The 19,680-nt window shown below is 38.1% G+C and overlaps 1 protein-coding gene across 5 annotated transcripts in view; it reads right to left on the bottom strand.

Annotated features, from left to right (window-relative positions):
* The window catches only part of RNF216 (ring finger protein 216), a 185,566-nt gene that overhangs the window by 147,837 nt on the left and 18,049 nt on the right, over positions 1-19,680 (bottom strand). For 4 of the 5 annotated variants that reach the window (XM_037815392.1, XM_037815395.1, XM_037815394.1 and 1 more), the window contains exon 2: positions 7,290-7,425. In XM_037815392.1, the coding sequence (XP_037671320.1) occupies positions 7,290-7,356 (67 nt within the window). In that variant the 5' untranslated portion in view covers positions 7,357-7,425. The remainder of the gene's footprint in view (positions 1-7,289; positions 7,426-19,680) is intronic. The other variant, XM_037815393.1, reaches the window with a different exon arrangement.

Raw genomic sequence — 19,680 nt, 5'->3', positions numbered from 1 at the left:
GCACACACGGGAGCACTGAGGGCCCGTTTCCCCGCTCATCTTTAGCAGTAGTACATTTTTGGAATTTCTAGAGAAAATCTGACCATTGCAAAGAAAAACTGCCTTTTCTAACACAAGGTTGGAGAAATCTGGTGATAAAATCTTCTTAACCATCAGTTTATTAAAAGTGAAATCCTGCCCCTCACTCCATCTCTATTCCTCCCAGGAAATAAGATTCAAATGGATAGGTCTGAAAAAAGTATCACTTAAAAATAGTAAAATTTTCAATTAATATTTAAAATATTAAAATTCGTTCCCAGATTTCTGATGTCTGGAACACTTCTGTCAGCTGAGAAGACACGTGGCCAGCATCTACTGGTCCTTTGCTCCTAGGTTGCATTTCAAAATGGCTTTCTCCAAAATGTCTCTGGGCTTCTCTCTTAGCTTCTCCGGGGCAAACTCTGGGCTTCATCTCTCAGCTTAGCATCTCCAAACATCCTTCTGTCTGCATCTGTAAGCATCTGGGTCTGTGTTGGCTCTCAGCTCTCTTAAGGACTCCAGTGAACTAATCACTGGATGGGTGGGTCACATCTCCATGGAAATGATCTTACCAAACGGCCTTACCTACAGTTGGGTGGGTCACATCTCCATGGAAACAACCTAATCAAAAGGTTCTGCCCTAATCAAAAGACTAATAAGTCTGCCCCCACAACACTGCGTTAAAGAACATGGCTTTCGTGGGGGACATGATAGATTCACACCAGCAGACTAGATAACACACAGACTGACCTTTTCTTCTTATCTGGGTTCATGATAAATTTAAAGGTAAAAATGGGCAATGAAAAGAAAATGCATTAAGTGTCACAGAAGAAAGGTTAAAAAGGAATGAATGATTTCCACACTACCTCCTGAAACCCCACTAAAATGACAGCAAAGGAACTTAGAAAAAGATAGAAAACCACAAGTACAAAACAAATAGGACAGGATGATAGACGGCAAGCAATTTCAACAAAATTCTGGATAACAGATTTACAGGGAGCACAATTTAGCAGAATGAAGACTGAAATTCACAGCCAAACAGTCGTCATCCAATTCATGGTGTGGAATCCCAGAAAAGCTCAGGAACTGGTGGCATAGGGTACTTCTAAGGGCAGAAATAAGCGAGACTTCAAAGTCTGTATAATGAGCAAGGAGATTCCCAGATTTCTTTTCCTACCCCATGCAGCCGGGTGACAACCCACTGTCCACCCAAGTAAAAACCAAGATGTGTCTAGGTGTAGATCTCTTGATCTTGATCCTTCTTGGAATTCACTGAGATTCTTGGATGTGCAAATTAATGTTCTCCCTCAAATTTGTGAAGTTTATAGCTGTTGTTTCTTCAAGTATTTTTTCTGTCCCCTTCTCTCTTGCTTTCCTCTCCTTCTGGGATTCCTATTCCGTGTCTGTTGGTACATCTGATGGCATCCCACAGGTACTGGAGGCTCTATTCATTTTTCTTCAGTCTTTTTCCCTTCTATTCTACAGATTGGATAATCTCTATTCATCTTTCTTCAAGTTTGCTGATTCTTCTGTCAGCTCAGCTCTGCTGTTGAGCCCCTTTAGTGAGTTATTTTAGTTAGCGTTCTTTTCAACTCCAGAATTTCCATTTGGTTCTTTTTAATAATTTCTATCTCTTTATTGATAGTCTCTATTTGAGTCATTGTCACATTATTTTCTTTAATTCTTTAACTGCTTTGAGGTTTCTGTCTATTTAGTCCAGTATCTGGGTCCCAACAGAGATAGTTTCTATTGACTACTCTTTTCCCATGTATGGATCACACTTTCCTGTTTCCTTTTATGTCTCAGTAATTTTTTGTTGAAAACTATACATTCAGGATAATACATTGTAACAACCCTGGATTCTGATCCTCTGTCTCCCCCCGTACTTGCCCATACCCAGGGGGTGGTGGGGATTGTTGATTTTGTTTGTTTCTTTGCTTGGTAACATGGGTGGACTCATCCTCTGGAGTGTGTACTCCCATAGTGTGTGGCTGTTGATGATCTCTGCTCAGTTTTTATCTTCTTAGTTCTTGTTTTTATTTTTAAGATTTGCTTCCTAGGGGCCACCCTAGAGTCAGCATAAGCTTGGACAGCCAATGTATGGTCAGACGTGTTCAAACACCTCAAGCCAGTAAAGCTCCACCCTTTCCCGATGGATCTGTGTGGTCTGTAGAATGCATTCAAAGTTCAGGCACTTTACAGCCTTTTACTTTCTGCCGTCACAAAAGTCTTGTTCTACTAGGGGTGAGTATCTTGCTAAGGCCCTCTTCGGTCTCTTATGTGCACGTGTATAGCTTTGTTTATGTGGACAACCTTCCAGACCACCAAAGATATATGGCAGCTTATCAAGGCGCTCTTTGGCTGTCTCATTCCCAGGATCTCCCTGATACATTTCCGGCTGGTCTGTCAGTAAACTTCTTGCTCTAACCAGCGTCAAGAACTCAGGTAACCACAATGTTGGTCTTCCCTGATGCTCTGCACTGAGATTGCTATGTGTTCTGACAGTGCCTTGAGCATGGAATTTTCTGCACTCTGCTCCAAATCAAGGAAGCCCCTTTCATCACCAGTCTTTCCAGCTCGCCCCACACACCAGGTAGAACTTCCCCACCACACGGAACAGACAGACTTGGTGTGGGGTAGGGAATAGGAGCAGTCCCAGGCTAAACACCACAAACCCTCACTGTTCTTACACAACCCAGATTCAACAGATTTTCCTGAATAAACACTTCTCAATTGCTGTATGCCTTTGGTCAATTTTTACTTAATTGGTTATTTTTTATAATATTGTCTAATTTTATTGTTGCTTTTGGGGGAGAAGATTTGTCAAGCTCCTCATGCAGCCATTCTGGGAGGCACCCCCTGAAAGTTCATTCTAAAGGGACAAGAGGCAGAGAGGCTCTTCTAGACTCTCCCAAAACACACATCCTCCAAAATGGAAACTGTTCTGTGACTCAAAATAAGGCCAATTTTGGTAGAAATAAACTGGGTATAGCATTCCATGAATGCCTATTATGTCAACTTTATTGATCATGTTCTTCTAATCTTTAAAATCCGCACAAATATTTGGCTCTCTGTTATTGAAAGAAATACATGTTAAAATCTCCCATTATCATTGTGGATTCGTCCATTTCTCTTAGTTCTGTCAATTTTTAAATATTCTGACACCATGTCACCGAGTTTTATAGAGATTTAGAATTGTTACCTTCCTCATGCACTGACTGTTTTAACATTATGAACTCTTTTTTCCCTAGTCATACTTTTTGGCACTAATAATATCTATAATATTAATATAGATATTAGACAATATCTATTTAATATAGATATTATATATCTATTAAATATCAGGATTAGATATCTATTAGATACTATTAATATCTATCTAATATAGATATTAGATAGATAATAATATAATATCTATCTGGTATCATATAGACACGCCATGGCTACTGTTTGCATGATGCATCTTTTTTCATCCCTGTTGTTTAAACTTTTTTTAAGCCTATATTCACTTGGTATAGAATTCTAGGTAGATAAGGTGGAATATTATTGAGCAACTAAAAAAGAATGAATTGCCACGCGACCTGCTGCCTCCTGTCGCACCTGTGGCTGCCAGGATGGAACCCTTGCTCCAGACTTAGGCCTCTGGGGTCAACAGCACCCGGACCCTGGCACTCAGTGGGTGACTCCCCTCACTCTGGGGTCTGCTGAATGGACATGAGCGCCAGGCCAGGGCCACAGCTTGCATCCAGGGGACAAGACCCAGTGCTCGCTGGGTGCCAGGTGGATTCTGAGTCTGGGGAGGTGTTTTCTGGCTTCCTCCCACATGTGGCTTGAGCTTCCATGGACTTGATGGAAACTGGAACATCTGTGTCAGTAACCCTGATTTGAGGTCCTTCTGCTACGTGATATTTAGGGCACTGGATGAAGGTTACAGCTTTCAAAGAAAAAAAGTACATCAGACAACACTGAACAGGGTCCAGCTGCTGCCACTCCTCCTGGGTGAAGTTCACAGCCACACCCGTGAATGACACTGATCCCTGTAATGGCACCATGATCAGAGATGGATGATGTGGAAGAGACATAACACGCTCCCTGCTTTAGGTTCAGGAATGCCCATGGCCAGGCTTTTCTGACCTGGAAAAATGGGGGTGGTCATGTTGGAGAGGACCCAACTGCTGACGAGACACATCCAGGGTGGCAGAAGTGGTTCCTGCCCAAACTGGACTCATCTATGTGCAAAACTTCTCCAGCCCACGACACCTGAGACCAATCTCAGAAAGGAATAGTAGAAGTCTTCCAGAAGCTCTGCCCACAGTTCATTCAAGCATCACCAGCCACAACTGATAGATAGGCTCCTAGGAGTCCAGAAATTCATACCCTGCATCGCTCTGCCTTGCTGAATGATAATAACTTCCTGTTTACATCTTAGAAAAGCAAGCCTGATTTCATTTACTCCAGGGGTATCCCTGTCTAGTTTGTCAATACAGTGACTGTAAAACGGGTAAAAACACAACAAATGACTTTCAAGTCACCCACCCCCAAGAAGAGGAAAAGAAATGTGGAGAAGAAAGTCATCAATTTGGGAAAATTCAGGAAAGAAAAGCAAACAAATAATACTAGAGTATCATAAATAAAAATCCAGAAGATAAAAATAATGAGATCACATACAACTTTAAAATAGGATGAATGTGAAGTTTTGTAAAAGCCCTATTTTAAACCATAATCTCCGTTGTGTTATAAGTACATGCTGTTCACCAAAAACATACTTTTTCTAAATACTATTATTGCATTCACCCTTCTATTTTACAGATCTTATAAAATGTTGTAATTACTTTTATTTATTTGTGCTTTCCCACTATTCTAAGGGATATCCTGAGAAGGCTTATTTAATTCTGTTTGGAATCCCAGTGTCTAGGAGAGTTCTCTTATTTGTGAATGAACAAATGAATAATTACTTAATTAAAAAAAAAAAAAGAATGAATTACTGATACATGCAACAACTCGCATGAATCTCAAAAAAATTACAATGAGCAAAATAATAAGGCACAAACGAGTATCTACTTTATGGTTCCATTCATATGAATTTCAACAGTGACAAAAAGCAGATAGGCAGTTTCCCGAGGCCAGAAGTAGGGTGGAGATTTACTGCAAAGGAGCACAAAGGAATCTTTTTAGGGAGGTGGAAATGTTCCACTTATTTACTGAGGCAGCAGTTACAAAGCTGTATTCATTTAGCCACAGTCATCAAACTTAAAAGGTGTGCATTTTATTGGATGCAAATCATACCTCAATAAAGATGATTAAAAAAACCTATATGGGTTGATTAATAAAAATCATCAACACAACTAACAAAAACAAAACAACTCTGTATGCCTGAAAAAAAAAAAAAAAAAAAAAACTCAATGATGGGTGTGGAGTATATACAATTTGTCTAACAGAAAACATAACTTCAGAGTCAATTAATTTCCCAAAAAGAACTAGGTGTTCTTAATGAAACCCTGTTCAATTGTATTTAAAACCCAATTTAAAAATAACAACAACATTAATTTGATATACATGTTCATTTGGAAATGATCATATATACAAGTTATAACCAAGATTTAAAACTTTGAGTCATATCTCAATAAAATGAAGATTAAAAAAAAATATATATATATATATATATATAGTTTATATGGGTGAGTGTGTGGTTGTGGAAACTTGTGACTCACAGTCCCTTTATCCAGTGTATGGACAGATGAGTAGAAAAAAGGGGGAAAAAAAGTAAATGAATAATAGGGGGGAAAAGGAATATGAGATATTTTGGGTATTCTTTTTTATTTTTATTCTTATTTTTATTTCTTGGAGTAATGAAAGTGTTCAAAAATTGATTGTGGTGACAAATGCACAACTATATGATGATACTGTGAACTGATTGTACACTTTGGATGATTTTATGGTATGTGAATATATCTCAATAAAATTGCATTAAAAAAAAAAACAACAAAAAAAAAAACTTTCTGAGTCACAATAAATTATAGGCACAATCATGACCAAGTTAAAACAAGCTACCGATAAAATCCTAAAAATCAGTATTTCTCTTGTACTCACAAGTTGCATAGCTTGAGTAATTTTTCTTCAATTTATTTGCTTAATAAAATTTGCTCAATTTTAAATGCTTTGAAAGTCAAATACAAATTATCTACCCTCTCTTGTAAAAAAAAAAAATCATATTCATAAGCATAAAATATTATCAGTGAGAAAAACACAAAACCCAGTACAATCTCTTCCATGGACTTTATCCTTCAAAAAATAAATATATTAAGGATTCTTTCCTATTCATTAGCATGAATTTTTTTTTCTTTAGCCTAAGTTTAAATGTGAATTATGATTTGCTGGGAAGTTTAATATTCATTTAGGAATTTTGTAGAAATGTGAGTCAATAAATTTCCCAAAATTTTAGTTATAAAACACTGTAAGACAAAAGAAAATATTTCCTAAAATTCCCCATGAGGCTAAACCAGAATCTTCTGGCATAAGGGGACATCAAGAAAGGTCTGAAATCAAGAGTGCTTCAGCAGCACCATTAGCATTTTTAGATGACGCAGGCCTGGAGGAGCTTTCTTTTGCAGTCACCATTCCTTTAAAATCAGACAACCTGCCACTGATCCCATAATCCCAAGTCTTGGATCAATTAACTGCACATTCACAGCCCTTTTACACTAGCTAATTAGGAGTTTATTAAACTACTTGTGATTCTTAAAATTTCATCCATGCCTGCAGGTACTACTATTTTATATGTATTCTGGTCTGACAAGTCATTTTAAGCCTGATGTAATAAAGGCTAAAAATGAAATGTCTCTGGATTCTAAATAGTCCAAACGTTCACTTCAAACAAGATATAACTGTACTACTAAGGGAAAAAGCAATGAGGGATTACATTTTTGAATGTGGTTAAAAGGGAAATTTTTAGGTGGCATGTTACCAGAATAAAATTTAAAAAAAAAAAAAAAAGAAAATCCATGGAACTGTATAACCCAGTGAACCCTAAGTTAAATCATGGACTATAGTCAATCATAAAAATGTGTTTTCAGCAATTGTAACAAATGTTCCACTCCAACGCAAGGTGTTAATAATAGGGTGGTATATGGGAGCCCTGTATTTTTATGCATGATTTTTCTGTAAACCCACAGCTTCACTAATTAAAAAATAAATAAATAAAATAAAATAAAATAAAATAAAATAAAGCAATGAGGGAAAAGAGAAAATGAGAAACCAAATAAATGATTTACCTTGTCCCCGGTGGCAGTGGAAGTTGGTCAAGCGAATTACCTTTTCATTGTTACCTCCCTCTGCCATTTTCAAATGCAGACATACACATATGTGCTTGCTAATATTTAAACATGACGATCATCTGTTCCTAAGGATCTGAAAAAGAAGGAAAAAGGAGCATTTAGATTGAGGGAGAATCAAAACTCTTCCCACATATTTGGCCAAGGGTATTTTAAGCTTATGCTGAAAACACTCCCAAACAAAACAACAAACAAAAAAAGACTGAATATACTGCACTGAAAAGTTTTTAAAAATTTATACATTAAAGAGACAAAGACCTGATAAAGAATTTATTATCCAGGTACAAACAATGTAACAACAAAAATGGGCAAAAGATATAAACAGGCAATTCATGAAAAAGAAAACCCAAATGGCCAATAAACATGAAAAGATTCTTAACCATATAAATTATCAGGAAAAAGCATATCAGAAAATGACATATGTTTTAAAACCATTAGGGTGGCAAAAATGGCAAGTTTCTGAGAAAAGGAAAATTCTATACATTGCTGCTGCGGAGAGTAGATTAGAACAGACATTTTGGAGAGCAACTGGCAATACTAGGTTGGCGATGTACATTACCTGTGACAAAGCAATTCTACTACTAGGTATATTAGCCAAAGAAACTTGTACATGTGCCCCAGGGACATGCAGAATAGAGAAGATGGACAAAGATGTTCATTACAGCAGGAGTTGTAAGAGCAAGTAATTGGATATGACCTCACTGAACATCAGTAGAGGAATGGATAAATTAAATCTATACAACAAGACAATACAGTTAACTAGAACGATCTATAACTACGTGGATAATTCTAAAAAAAATGCAGAGTTTGAAAATAAACATGATACCATTCATGTAAGATTATACAATTTTAAAATACATTCAATACATATTTAAATATTAAATCAAAAGATACAATATGCCTGGGAATGAAAAATCAACTTCAGGACAGTGGCTATTTCTGGAAAAGAGTAAAAAGGAACTAAGCTTTGGACTTGAGTCATGTACATTTCTAGTGTGTGTGTGTGTGTGTGCGCGCGCACGCGCGTGTGATTTAAAGAAACTCAATGCAAATAGTACAAAACCTCGACCTTTGTTAAACCTGGATAGTAGGTATATACTTGACCACATTATTGAAATCTCCCTCCTCCCTTCCTTAAAAAATAAAAAGACACAGTTGTACTAAAACAAAGATACTATATCTCCATGGACCAGCAATGGAAAAGAAACATACAGAAGTTAAGGAAGGTGCTAAGCTGCAGGTATACTGAATTCTGAATTCCAGGATTGAGAAGTTAGGAGAAATACTTCCAAGATGGACTCATATGGGGATAATAGGGACCACAGAAACCATGTCTACTGGAGAGGGGGAAAAGGGGTGGGGGTGGGTTAATTGGAAAGTGGAACAAAGGAACCTCTGGGGTTATGACAGGTTTTATTAATGCATTTTACAATTTTAACATATATACATAACAGTGATAACTTTCAAAATATGATTTAACGAGTAGTTAGAAAGCAAATTTCAAAGAACATCATGGGTCACAAATCTACAACTTCAGCTATTTCCATTATTGTAAAATATAACATCCAAACAGAAAGGTGTTAACTGTCAATGTACAACTCAACAAGCAGTTATATAGGTAATTTCAAAAACTGTTTTGGTTACAGTTCCACACTTTCAGTTCTCTCCTTATTATGCAATATAGGATATATACTGAAAGGTGAAGACTTTCAAAGCACAATTCAACAAGTAGCTATAGAGAAAACTTCAAAGGACGTTGTAGGTTACAGTTTCACCATGTCATTTACCTCCTTTCAGTAATTCCAACATCTAAAATATATATACATATATATAAAGCACCTAAATATATATATATATTTATATTTATATAAAATTTCAGTATTCATAGGCCCTTGGTAACCCTTATCTTATTGGTTGCTACCCCTTCCTCTCACTTAATCTCTTTCTCCATCTTCAGGGGTGTCTAGGCAATGACCAACCTAACTTGTTCATATTGAGAGGGGGTGTCGACAGTATGGGGAAGGGGGCTGCATCTGACAGTTGATCTTAAAGAGGCTGCTGCTTCTAGGTTTTAGGACTTGTCTGGCATAGGAACCCTCTGATGGATTTAAGTTTCTGAGAGATAAACTTAGTGAGTGAATCTTTCATAGACTCTCAGATAGGGACCTAGGTATTTTGGGACTACTGTGGGTTGGGGCATGGCATACTGTGCCCATTTGGGATGTCTAGCTGGAGCTTGCATAAGCGAAACCTCCAGGAGAGCCTCTCGACTCTATTTGGGGTCTCTCAGCCACGGTGACCTCAGCTTGTTACTTTTCTTTCCCCCCATTTTGGTCAAGCATGCATTTTCAATCCCTCACTGCCAAGGCTCATTCCTGCAAGTCATGTCCCATGTCGCCAGGAAGATTCGTTCCCCTGGGAGTCATGTCCCTCGTGGGGTGGAGGTGGGGGGTTAATGAATTTATTTGCCAAGTTGGGCTGAGAGAGAAAGGCCACATCTAAGCAACAAAAGAGGTTCCCTGGAGGTGCCTCTCAGGCATAATTATAGGAAGGCTCAGACTCCCATTTATAACTCTAAATTTCACAATAGCAAGGCTCAAGTCGAGGGCTTGACTTATTATGTAGTGGGTTCCTAATTTTGCTTAATATATATTCTATCCCAAGATAAACGGTCAGGTTCTTACATTGTGTTCGCTTAGTTGTGCAATCATCACCACTCTCAACTTTAAACATTAATCATAACATAATACATCCCGGAGTTCTTATCAGCTGCTAATTATAGTCTGTTGTTGACCCTCTGCATCAGTGTCATACCTTATAGGTATATGATGATAACACTCATTTAGGCTTGTGGTGCTACTCTGCGGGTTACATGCCTTTAAACAACCATTTACAGACGTGTTTGCTTTCAATGCGTCACTGATACTTATAATTCAATTAATAAACCATAGTCACACCTGACCACTCCCATAACATTAACTTCACCCTCATTATCTTCTCTGCACATATTATCATTCCCCCTTCACTAGCTTCTGTCTAGCTCTAGGTTCCCTATATTCTACATTATAAGACACCTTTTTTTTTTTCACGGAGTTCACATTAGTGGTAACATACAATATCTCTCTTTTTGCATATGGCTTATTTCACTCAGCATGTCTTCAAGGTTCATCCATGTTGTCACAGGTTTCACAACCTCATTCCTTCCTACTGCTGTATAGTATTCCATCTTATGTTCTTTACATCCTGAGACATGACTTTGATGTTTTTGTGTGTACTTCGATTAATTGCTCCAAGTTCTGTGTCTCCTCTGGCTTTTTAATTTGAATGTTTAGGTTATCCATATCTTCTGGTTTCTTCGTATGTTTTATAATTTTCTGTTGACATCTGCTTTATCTTGATAGGGTTATTTTAGGATATGCAGGATTATTTGAACATTTATCTATAATTTAGCAGAGCTACAGCCTGGTGGAGTGCACTTTCCCCGACCTACCATCAGATGGTGCTCTTGAGCCCCCTCTTCCCCTCAAGCCAGTTCTCCCCCAGCTTCATCTATGCAGTGAGCGGGGGTCCAAACCACGTGGAAATCCAATCAATTTTCTGTGTGCACTGGGGACTGCTAGCCCTGTGGAAGGGGGGGGCATGCCCAGTGCAGTCTGGCAGGAAGTCCACTCCAGAACACAGTGGTCCTGGCCGTTCCCAGGGCTGTGGGTGGAGTACTCTGGGGCTGTAGACCTGTGTGCCTCACCTTCCAGCTCAAACGCCCCAAAGTCCCTGTCTGCTGTATGCCCGCAAGTCCTTGGGATTAGGGGAAGGCTCCTGGCACTTCTGTGCAGAGCCCTTGCCCCTTGCCTCTAGGTGTGCACACCGCAGGCTTCCATCGAAGAAGAGTAGACACTGTCACAATCCCACCAAATTCTGAATTCCCTCAAGGAAGCTCTTGGCCTCAGGGCTATGAAAGACCACCTCCCCAGCCAACTGTAAAAATGGCTGCATGGGGAGTGGAAAGTTGCCTCCTTCCACACTTGTCTGCCTGCTCCAACCACCTGTCCCTGGCATGGAGGTTCTTGACCATGGGTCTGCAAAGGGTTATCACCTGAGCCAAGTGCTGAGGAGGGTGCCCGGGGCATGGAAGGCTGCTCCCCTGCACGCTGTCAGCCAGCTCCAGCCATCCATTCCCCAGTGGCATTCCAAGTTGAACACTCACTGGTCTTAAAAACAGTCTCTTGGCTTCTCCAAGTGCACACTTGCTATGGGTGTAGAAGTCCCTGCCCAGCGGTGGAACCCTGGAACTGCTCTTCCGGAGCACTTTCTGTCCTCTTATCTAGTGTTCATCATGGAGAATTTTGGTCTGTCTCTCCTAATCCGCCATCTATGACATGTTTTTATCTTGATTGCAATAGTAGTCATTTGGATGTATATGTTAGTCAAAACTCATTGAAATATACTATGAACTGGATGGATTTGATTTTATGTAAATTATAGCTCAGTAAAAGTTTTTAAAAAACAGACAAAGATCCCTGAATAAAAAATGAGATACTACTATCCACTCACTGCAATGGCTAAAATGTAAAATGGTACCTCTTTAGAGAACTGTTCAGCAGTTTCTTAAAATTTAAATATGCCTCTACAGTGATTTAAATATATATGTACAATCTAACAATTCCACTCCTATGTATCTATCAAAGTAAAACTAAAAAATATATCCACAAAAAGCCTTGTACAAGAAAGTTCATAGCAGCTTTATTTATAATAGGCAAAAACTGGAAGTAGTACAGGTTTCCATCAACAGTCAATGAAAAAATGATTGTTAGTACACTTATAAAACCAAGTCAACTGAGCAGTAAAAAGAAATGAAGTCCTGATACATACGACAATATGAATGAGTCTCAAAAACAGTGTGCTGAATGAAAGACATCTGTATCAGTCAGGGTTTTCTAGGGAAACAGAACCAACAGGAGATATCTGTAAATATGAAATTTTATAAAAGTGTCACACACTACTGTGGGGATGCACAAGTCCGAATTCCTTGGGGCAGGCTGTGAGCTGGCTACTCTGATGAAGTTGCCAGGAGAGACTGGCTGGCTGAAGAAGAAATTAAAAGTTCTCTCTTACCCCTTAAAGGTATTCAACTAATTGGATTAAATTCAATTGATTGGATTCTCTCATTTTGGAAGACACTCTCTTAGTTGCCTGTAGATGTAATCAGCCACAGATGCAATCAGTTGACTGATGATTTAATAAAATAGCCTTCTGGTTTATTAACCAGCCACGAAATGTCCTTGCAGTAATGGTTAGGCCAGTGCTTGCTTGACCAGAAACTGGGCACCATTACCTGGGCAAGTTGACACATGAACCTAACCATCAAAACACCAAACACAAAAGAACACATGGTTGATATTCAATGTATATAAAGTTCTAGATAGGAAAAACGAAATCTATGGCGATAAGAAACCCAGGATTGTTTCCAGGAGTGATGGGATGGGGTGGGGTTGACAACTGGGAAGAGCATGAAGGAACTTAATGGAATAATGTAAATGTTCTATAGCTTGATGAAGTTGTAAGTTACATGGCTATATGCATTTGTCAAAAGTGATCAAACAGTACCCTTGATATCTTCTCATTTCATTGTATATAAATTATACCTCAATTCAAAAAAAATGTTAAAGAGAGGTTAAAAGTCATAGATAACTGAAGGATTATAACAAAAGTCTAATGGAAGTTTTAGAAAAAGAATGAAAGGAATGATGTAAAAGAACATTTGAAGAGATGACTGACATCATTTTTTCTAACTGGAAAAAATATGAATCTTCACATAAAGTATATCTTTTGAGCAGTAGTAAAAATAAAACATTAATACATCATAAAGAAGTAGAACATCAAACTAATAAAAAGTTACCAGAGAGAAACCTAGAAGAAAAGGGAAAGACCTGCAGACACTGTCTCACGCCTCGCCATGTGGCAGAGACAAGGATCACAGGCAGCCAGTCTTCGAGAAGAAAGCATCGTCCTTATGATGCCTTATTTGGACATTTTCCAGCTTCAGCTGTCTTGTCCTCCCGGAAGCAAGTCACCAAGAAGTAAAGAAGTTTGGGCAAGATAATGAATGTCAAGAAGTCACGTGGAGAGACGGGGTGGAGCCTCGCCTGACGCTGGTGGACTGAAAGGGGCAGTGTGGCTCACCTCAATGTCCACCCCACCTGGAGCCACTCATCAGACCTGAAGAGGAGTTTTCACTTTCATTACAGGGCATGTTTCTGTTGGACTTAATATTTCCTTCATCTCATGTGACTACGTTGGAAACGAAGTACCCAGAGGAAGAGAAAAATGAGACATCCTCCATTTTTTTCCCATTGGGATTCATGCATTTAAAATGCAATCATCTCTTCTAAAAGTCATTATTTGATAACATTTAATTTATGTTAAATATCACTGGATAAATTTGAACTTCACAGGATTTTTACTGTAGGTTCAGCTTCTGGTGGACTAGTTTCATCTCCAGTTATTCTGCTGGTTCAGACAAACAGGTCATTCCTATTGCATTAGAGTATCAAAAAGTGTAAATTTCCTGTGAGTGAGTGGGGTTGAGAGTGTTTGTGTACCAAGATGCATGGACTGCTTGGCAAAGAAACTAAAACACCAAAATTTGCGAACCTTTATCCTTCTCTATCTTTAATTTGCTGTTCGAAGAAAAATATTTTGGTGGTGTAACCAGTAGTTACCTCTGGACCAGGCTGGAAATGAAATCAATTTTTAAATCACTAATAATTGCCAAGAAATCACCTTATAAGAACAAGGTATGTGTCTCTGCCAATGCATTGCGCATCTAAATTTGATCATTCATCATTTTATCTACCCTGCCTTTGTACTGAAGAGTGGCGAAAGCCTGAGGCATCTGCATACATCTATCCCAAGTGTCCCACATGTCCTCACAGTGGGGACAGGACCCAGCCTCAGTTTATCATTCCCGTACATGCAGGTATCCATGAAGACGCTGGGACTCATTCACATTTCAAGTTCCAATTGCTGTGCAAACAATGTGAGCTTAGATCTTCTGTAAATGAAGGCTGACTCTGCATTTTTAAAATGGTCTCCGACATGGATTTCAAAGCATTTTCAGCATCAAACATGAAAACATTGATGAATGAGGAGCAATCACAAAGCTGTGTATCTGTATATAGCTCTACACAACATGTATGTCAGTACGAAGTCATTATTTAAAGCACATGCCAGGGAAGGAGACCAAATTTTGAGGTCTTTTACATAATGATGTGGTACTAAGGAGAATTAAACTCCTACTGCTTCCTCTGAGATTTAAAAAAAAAAAAAAGTTGTTTTAACTTTATACAACTCATGACTGAGTCGGGCAAATATGTGACCTTCTATATTGATCCAATTTCTTGTCAACAGAAGAAGCCCTTCATGGGTATGCAAGTGGGAGATGAAAATCTGCATTTTTAAAGCGCAAACAGTGAATTTAAGCATGGGTGGCCTTAATAAATATAGCTGTCTTTGTTTGCTGCTGAGGAAAGGATTCTAAACAGACATTCCCGAAGTCTTGCATTATTTAGTCATTGTTCTTACTTTCTTAAATGTTGGTGTAATTAACTCTGGATCTCTTTTGTGAGCCATGGAGGTATTTAAAAGACACCTTATTTGTCAAGGAAAATGAAACTGTCTCTGAGTTGCACTGTTCATTCTTGATGCGATAGGTGCAATATATTCAAGTAGGTTTCTTGCTTCTGGCTTTATTCTTGTTGTCAGTGAGTATAGTGGACTATGTAAAGTTGGCCTGTAGCATAAACAATCCAAATACATTCATATTTTAAAAGTTTGTCCTTTAACTATCAAAGGGATGTAGTTCTTGGTTGGAGATACAAGAAGAGTTCTTTGCAAACATATTTAGCACAATTTGACACAACGTCACACTGAAAACCCAGGCCACAAACATGTCCCCATGAACAGTGTGGTTGTTCTCAAATAGGCAGCCGTCACTCCCTCCTATAGCCAGATCTTGCCTGAATTCTGCAACTGAATACTTGAGATAGGAAATCCACTAGAGGAAATAGGGTCCTCAAAACAGAAAAACCCAACTGTGTATAATTAGCTGTTTCTACTTATGTGCCAATTTTTTCACAGGTATTGTTTTGGGGATCATTTCCTGCCTCAGTTACACTGATTAAAAATATTATTGATTTTACCTTTATGAGCGTCTATCATCCAGTCTCTTAAAATGTTAAAACTCTGTCTAACATAGCACCTTTTCCCATTTCATGTAATACTCTCTGATGCTTGGGGGTTACAAAAAAATCCCTTTTCTTATATTAAAAAGAGTCTCTGGGTTTACAACAAACACTGTGGTGTTGGGAATATATTTCCTTTACGCAAACTTTAATCATAATGAAATTTAAACAAGTTTGGGCTAACATTTAGGAGAAGTTTGTACTCTGTGTGCAGAAGCAGGTTGGTACTTTATGCCCCATTCAATTTTGATGTACAGTCTCAATTTGTATTTAATGATTTTTGTGTATCCAGCATGCACATTAACAGCATGTCAATTTTCATTTGAAAGTGGGTTTCTGTTTATTTTTGAAACGGTGGTTATGACAAGACCTCAAACATGTTGACCTGAGGTCTATCTGAGTTGTTTTTGTGTAAAGTGGCACCTGAATGCTGCTAGGAGACAATGCATCTAATTTCCCAAGAGCTCAGACCCTCCTTTGGTAGTGCTTCTTGTAATATTTCTTCAACTGAGTGGCATGTGGGCTCGGAAACTGACCATATGATTACGAACATGGATATGAAAAAAAAAAATAACAAAACTAAGGAACTTTCAGAAACCACCAGTGGGCATGTATTAGCCAGCTGTAACCTTGCGTCTAATAGAAGTACAACATACAAGGTATGTAAAATTCATAAATTTGTTATCAGGTGTATGAAAAGTACTTTGTGCTGATTGTCTTATTCATATTCAAATAAACTTTGTTTCTTAAAAAAAAAAAATCACGTGGGAAAGAGAGAGTCTAGAATATGAGAACCCATTTTGAACGAGCTGCTTAGCTGAATGCACGTAACAGCATGAGTAACCTAGCTTACAGATGTGGTACAGAAGCACAGCCTGGCTGAGCCCAGTTAACCCACACAATTGTAGAAAATAATAAACATTGTTATTTTAAGCCACACACACATACACAAAATTACCAGAGATAAAAATGCAGGAAAAAATCAACTCCTCATAAGAAGTAGTTAATGCCTAAAGATAATGGAACACTGTCTCTCAAAAGGAAAGAAAAAATAATTGTTAACCTAAAGTTCTATAATCAATTAAATCATTCAAGAGTAGGGGCAGGATGAAACTATCTTCAGACATTCAAAAACCAAGAAAGTTTACCCCCTTGAGATTCTCATTCAAAAAGCTGTTAAAAGATGAACTCTATCAAATAGAAACATGAATCCAGAGGGAAGGGGTTGGATTACAGAAACCTTGTACAGCACAGAAAATAATAACATAGGGTCTCAATTTTAATAACTAATGTCTGTGGCACAAAGATTTAAGAAAAAATTGACTGAGTTGTTTAAAAGCCAAAATTAAAATTCTATCCAACTATAAGGTAGGAGTGTACGTTGAGGGAATGATATTCACTGGACAGCTGAAGCATATGATATTTGTCTTGAATGAGAGGATAACAGAGATAATAAAATTAAAAGCTAAAATGAGGCGCCTCCTCCCATGAAGAAGCTGAAGTGAGACCCTTCAGAACTCTGCCCCCTAGAGAAGCTTTCAACAATCTGCAAGAACTGGCAGAAATACCTTTCTCAAAGCTTCACAAAACAGTTAAGGAATGCAGTAACAGGGCAAGCACAGAATCGAAGAAAAGGCTACTTAAAAGCCGTCGGCTCTCATGGAGCCCTGGCCGGCCCTACCCAACCCCTCTCCAGCTTGATACAGAGCCAGCTTGTACTCCCAGTGCAGGTACTTGGTCCTGGTAAGGGCAGAGAACACTTGTGCGTACACTGGGAGAACTAGTACCAATCCTGCTCAAACTCTTCAAAATTGAAGGACAGCTACCTAACTCATTCTATGATGCCAACATCATCCTAATACCAAAGATATACAAAGATACCACAAGAAAAGAAAATTAGAGACCAATCTCTTTAATGAATATAGATGAAAAAAATCCTCAACAAAATACTTGCAAATCGAATCCAGCAGCACATTAAAAGAATTACACATCATAACCAAGAAGGTTTTATTCCAGGTATGCAAGGGTGATTCGACACAAGAAAATCAGCTAATGTTATGCACCACATCAATAAATCAAGGGGGAAAAACCACAGGATCATCTCGATTGATGAAGACAAGGCACTTGACAAAACTGAGCATTCTTCCTTGATGAAAACATTTCAAAGGACAGGAATAGAAGGAAACTTCCTCAAAATGATAAAGGGACTATATGAAAAGCCCACAGCTAACATATTTAACGGGGACAGACTGAATACTCTCCCTCTAAGATCTGGAACAAGACAAGGATGCCCACTGTCACCACTGCTGTTCAACACTGTGCTGGATGTTCTAGCTAGAGTAATTAGGCAAGAAAAAGAAATAAAAGGCAACCAAATTGGAAAGGAAGAAGCAAAACTTGCACTGTTTGCAGATGACAAGATCCTATATGTAGAAAATCCCGAAAAATGTACAGCAAAGCTACTACAGCTGATTAAAAAGTACAGCAAAGTGGCAGGATACAAGGTCAACACACAAAAATCAGTAGTATTTCTATATACTAATAATGAGCAACGTGAGGAGGAAATCCATTTACAATAACATCCAAAAGAATCAAATATTTGGGAATAAACTTAACAAAGAACTAAAAGACTTATGTAAGGAAAACTACAAAACATTGATAAAAGAAATCAAATTCAAGTAAATGAAAGGACACACCGCATTCATGAACTGGAAGACTAAGTAAGAAGTCAGTTCTACCCAAACTGATTTATAGATTCAATGCAATACCAATCAAAATCCCAACAACTTACTTTGCAGAAACAGAAAAACCAATAATCAAATATATTTGGAAGGGCAGGGTGCCCCAAATAGTTAAAAACATCTTGAGAAAGAAAAATGAAGTGGGAGGTCTCACTCTACTGACTTTGAAATATATTACAAAGCTACAATGGTCAGAACAGCATGGCACTGGCATAAAGACAGATATACTGACCAATGGAATTGAATTGAGAGTTCAGAAATAAATCCTCTCATCTATAGACAATTGAATTTTAATAAGGCAGCCAAGTCCACTCAACTGGGACAGAACAGCCTCTTCAACAAATGGTGCTTGGAAAACTGGATATCCATGTCCAAAAGAATGAAAGAGGATGCCTACCTCACACCATATACAAAAATTAACTCAGAATGGATCAAAGACCTAAACACTAGAGATAAGACCATAAAACTTTTAGAAGAAAATGTAAAGAAATATCTCAAAGCTCTTGTGGTAGGAGGTGTTTCCTAGACCTTACACCCAACGTACAAGCAATTAAAGAAGAAACAGATAAATGGGATCTCCTCAAAATTGAATACTTTTGTGCATCAAAGGACTTTGTCAGGAAAGTAAAAAGGCAGCCTACTCAATGGGAGACAATATTTGGAAACCACATATCAGATAAGGGTTTGATATCCCGAAAATACAGACAGATCCTACAACAACAAAAAGACAATCCAATTTAAAAATGTGCAAAAGACATGGATAGACACTTTTCTAAAGAGGAAATACAAATGGCTCAAAAGCATATGAAAAGATGCTCAACTTCACTAGCTATTAAGGAAAAGCAAATCAAAACCACAATGACATATCATCTCACATCCACTAGAAACCCCATTATAAAACAAACAAACAAACAGAAAACTACAAGTGCTGGAGAGGATGTGGAGAAATAGGTACAGTTATTCACTGCTGGTGGGAATGTAAAATGGTGTGGCCACTCTGGAAGGCAGTGCGGCAGTTCCTCATGAAGCTAAGTAGAATTGCTGTATAATCCAGTAATCCCATTACTAGATATATACTTGGAAGAATACTATGCCACTGTAAAACAGAAAAGTCTTGACGTATGCAACAACGTGGATGAATCTTGAGGAAATTACATAGAGTGAAATAAGCCAGAGACCAAAGGACAAATACTGTCTGTTCTCACTAACATGAACTAATTACAATGAGCAAACTCTTGAGAGTTAAATTAAAGAGCACAGGTTATCAGGAGTTAGAAAGAAGGCAGAGATTGCGTGATCAATGCTTAAGGAGTACAATAAGTAGATTATAAAAGTTAGGAAATGGATAGC

This window comes from Choloepus didactylus, chromosome 21 (assembly GCF_015220235.1).
Source record: "Choloepus didactylus isolate mChoDid1 chromosome 21, mChoDid1.pri, whole genome shotgun sequence".
Lineage (NCBI taxonomy): Eukaryota > Metazoa > Chordata > Mammalia > Pilosa > Megalonychidae > Choloepus > Choloepus didactylus.
The sequence above is the reverse complement of the archived record's forward strand: the minus strand, read 5'-3'. Positions and strand labels throughout refer to the sequence as shown.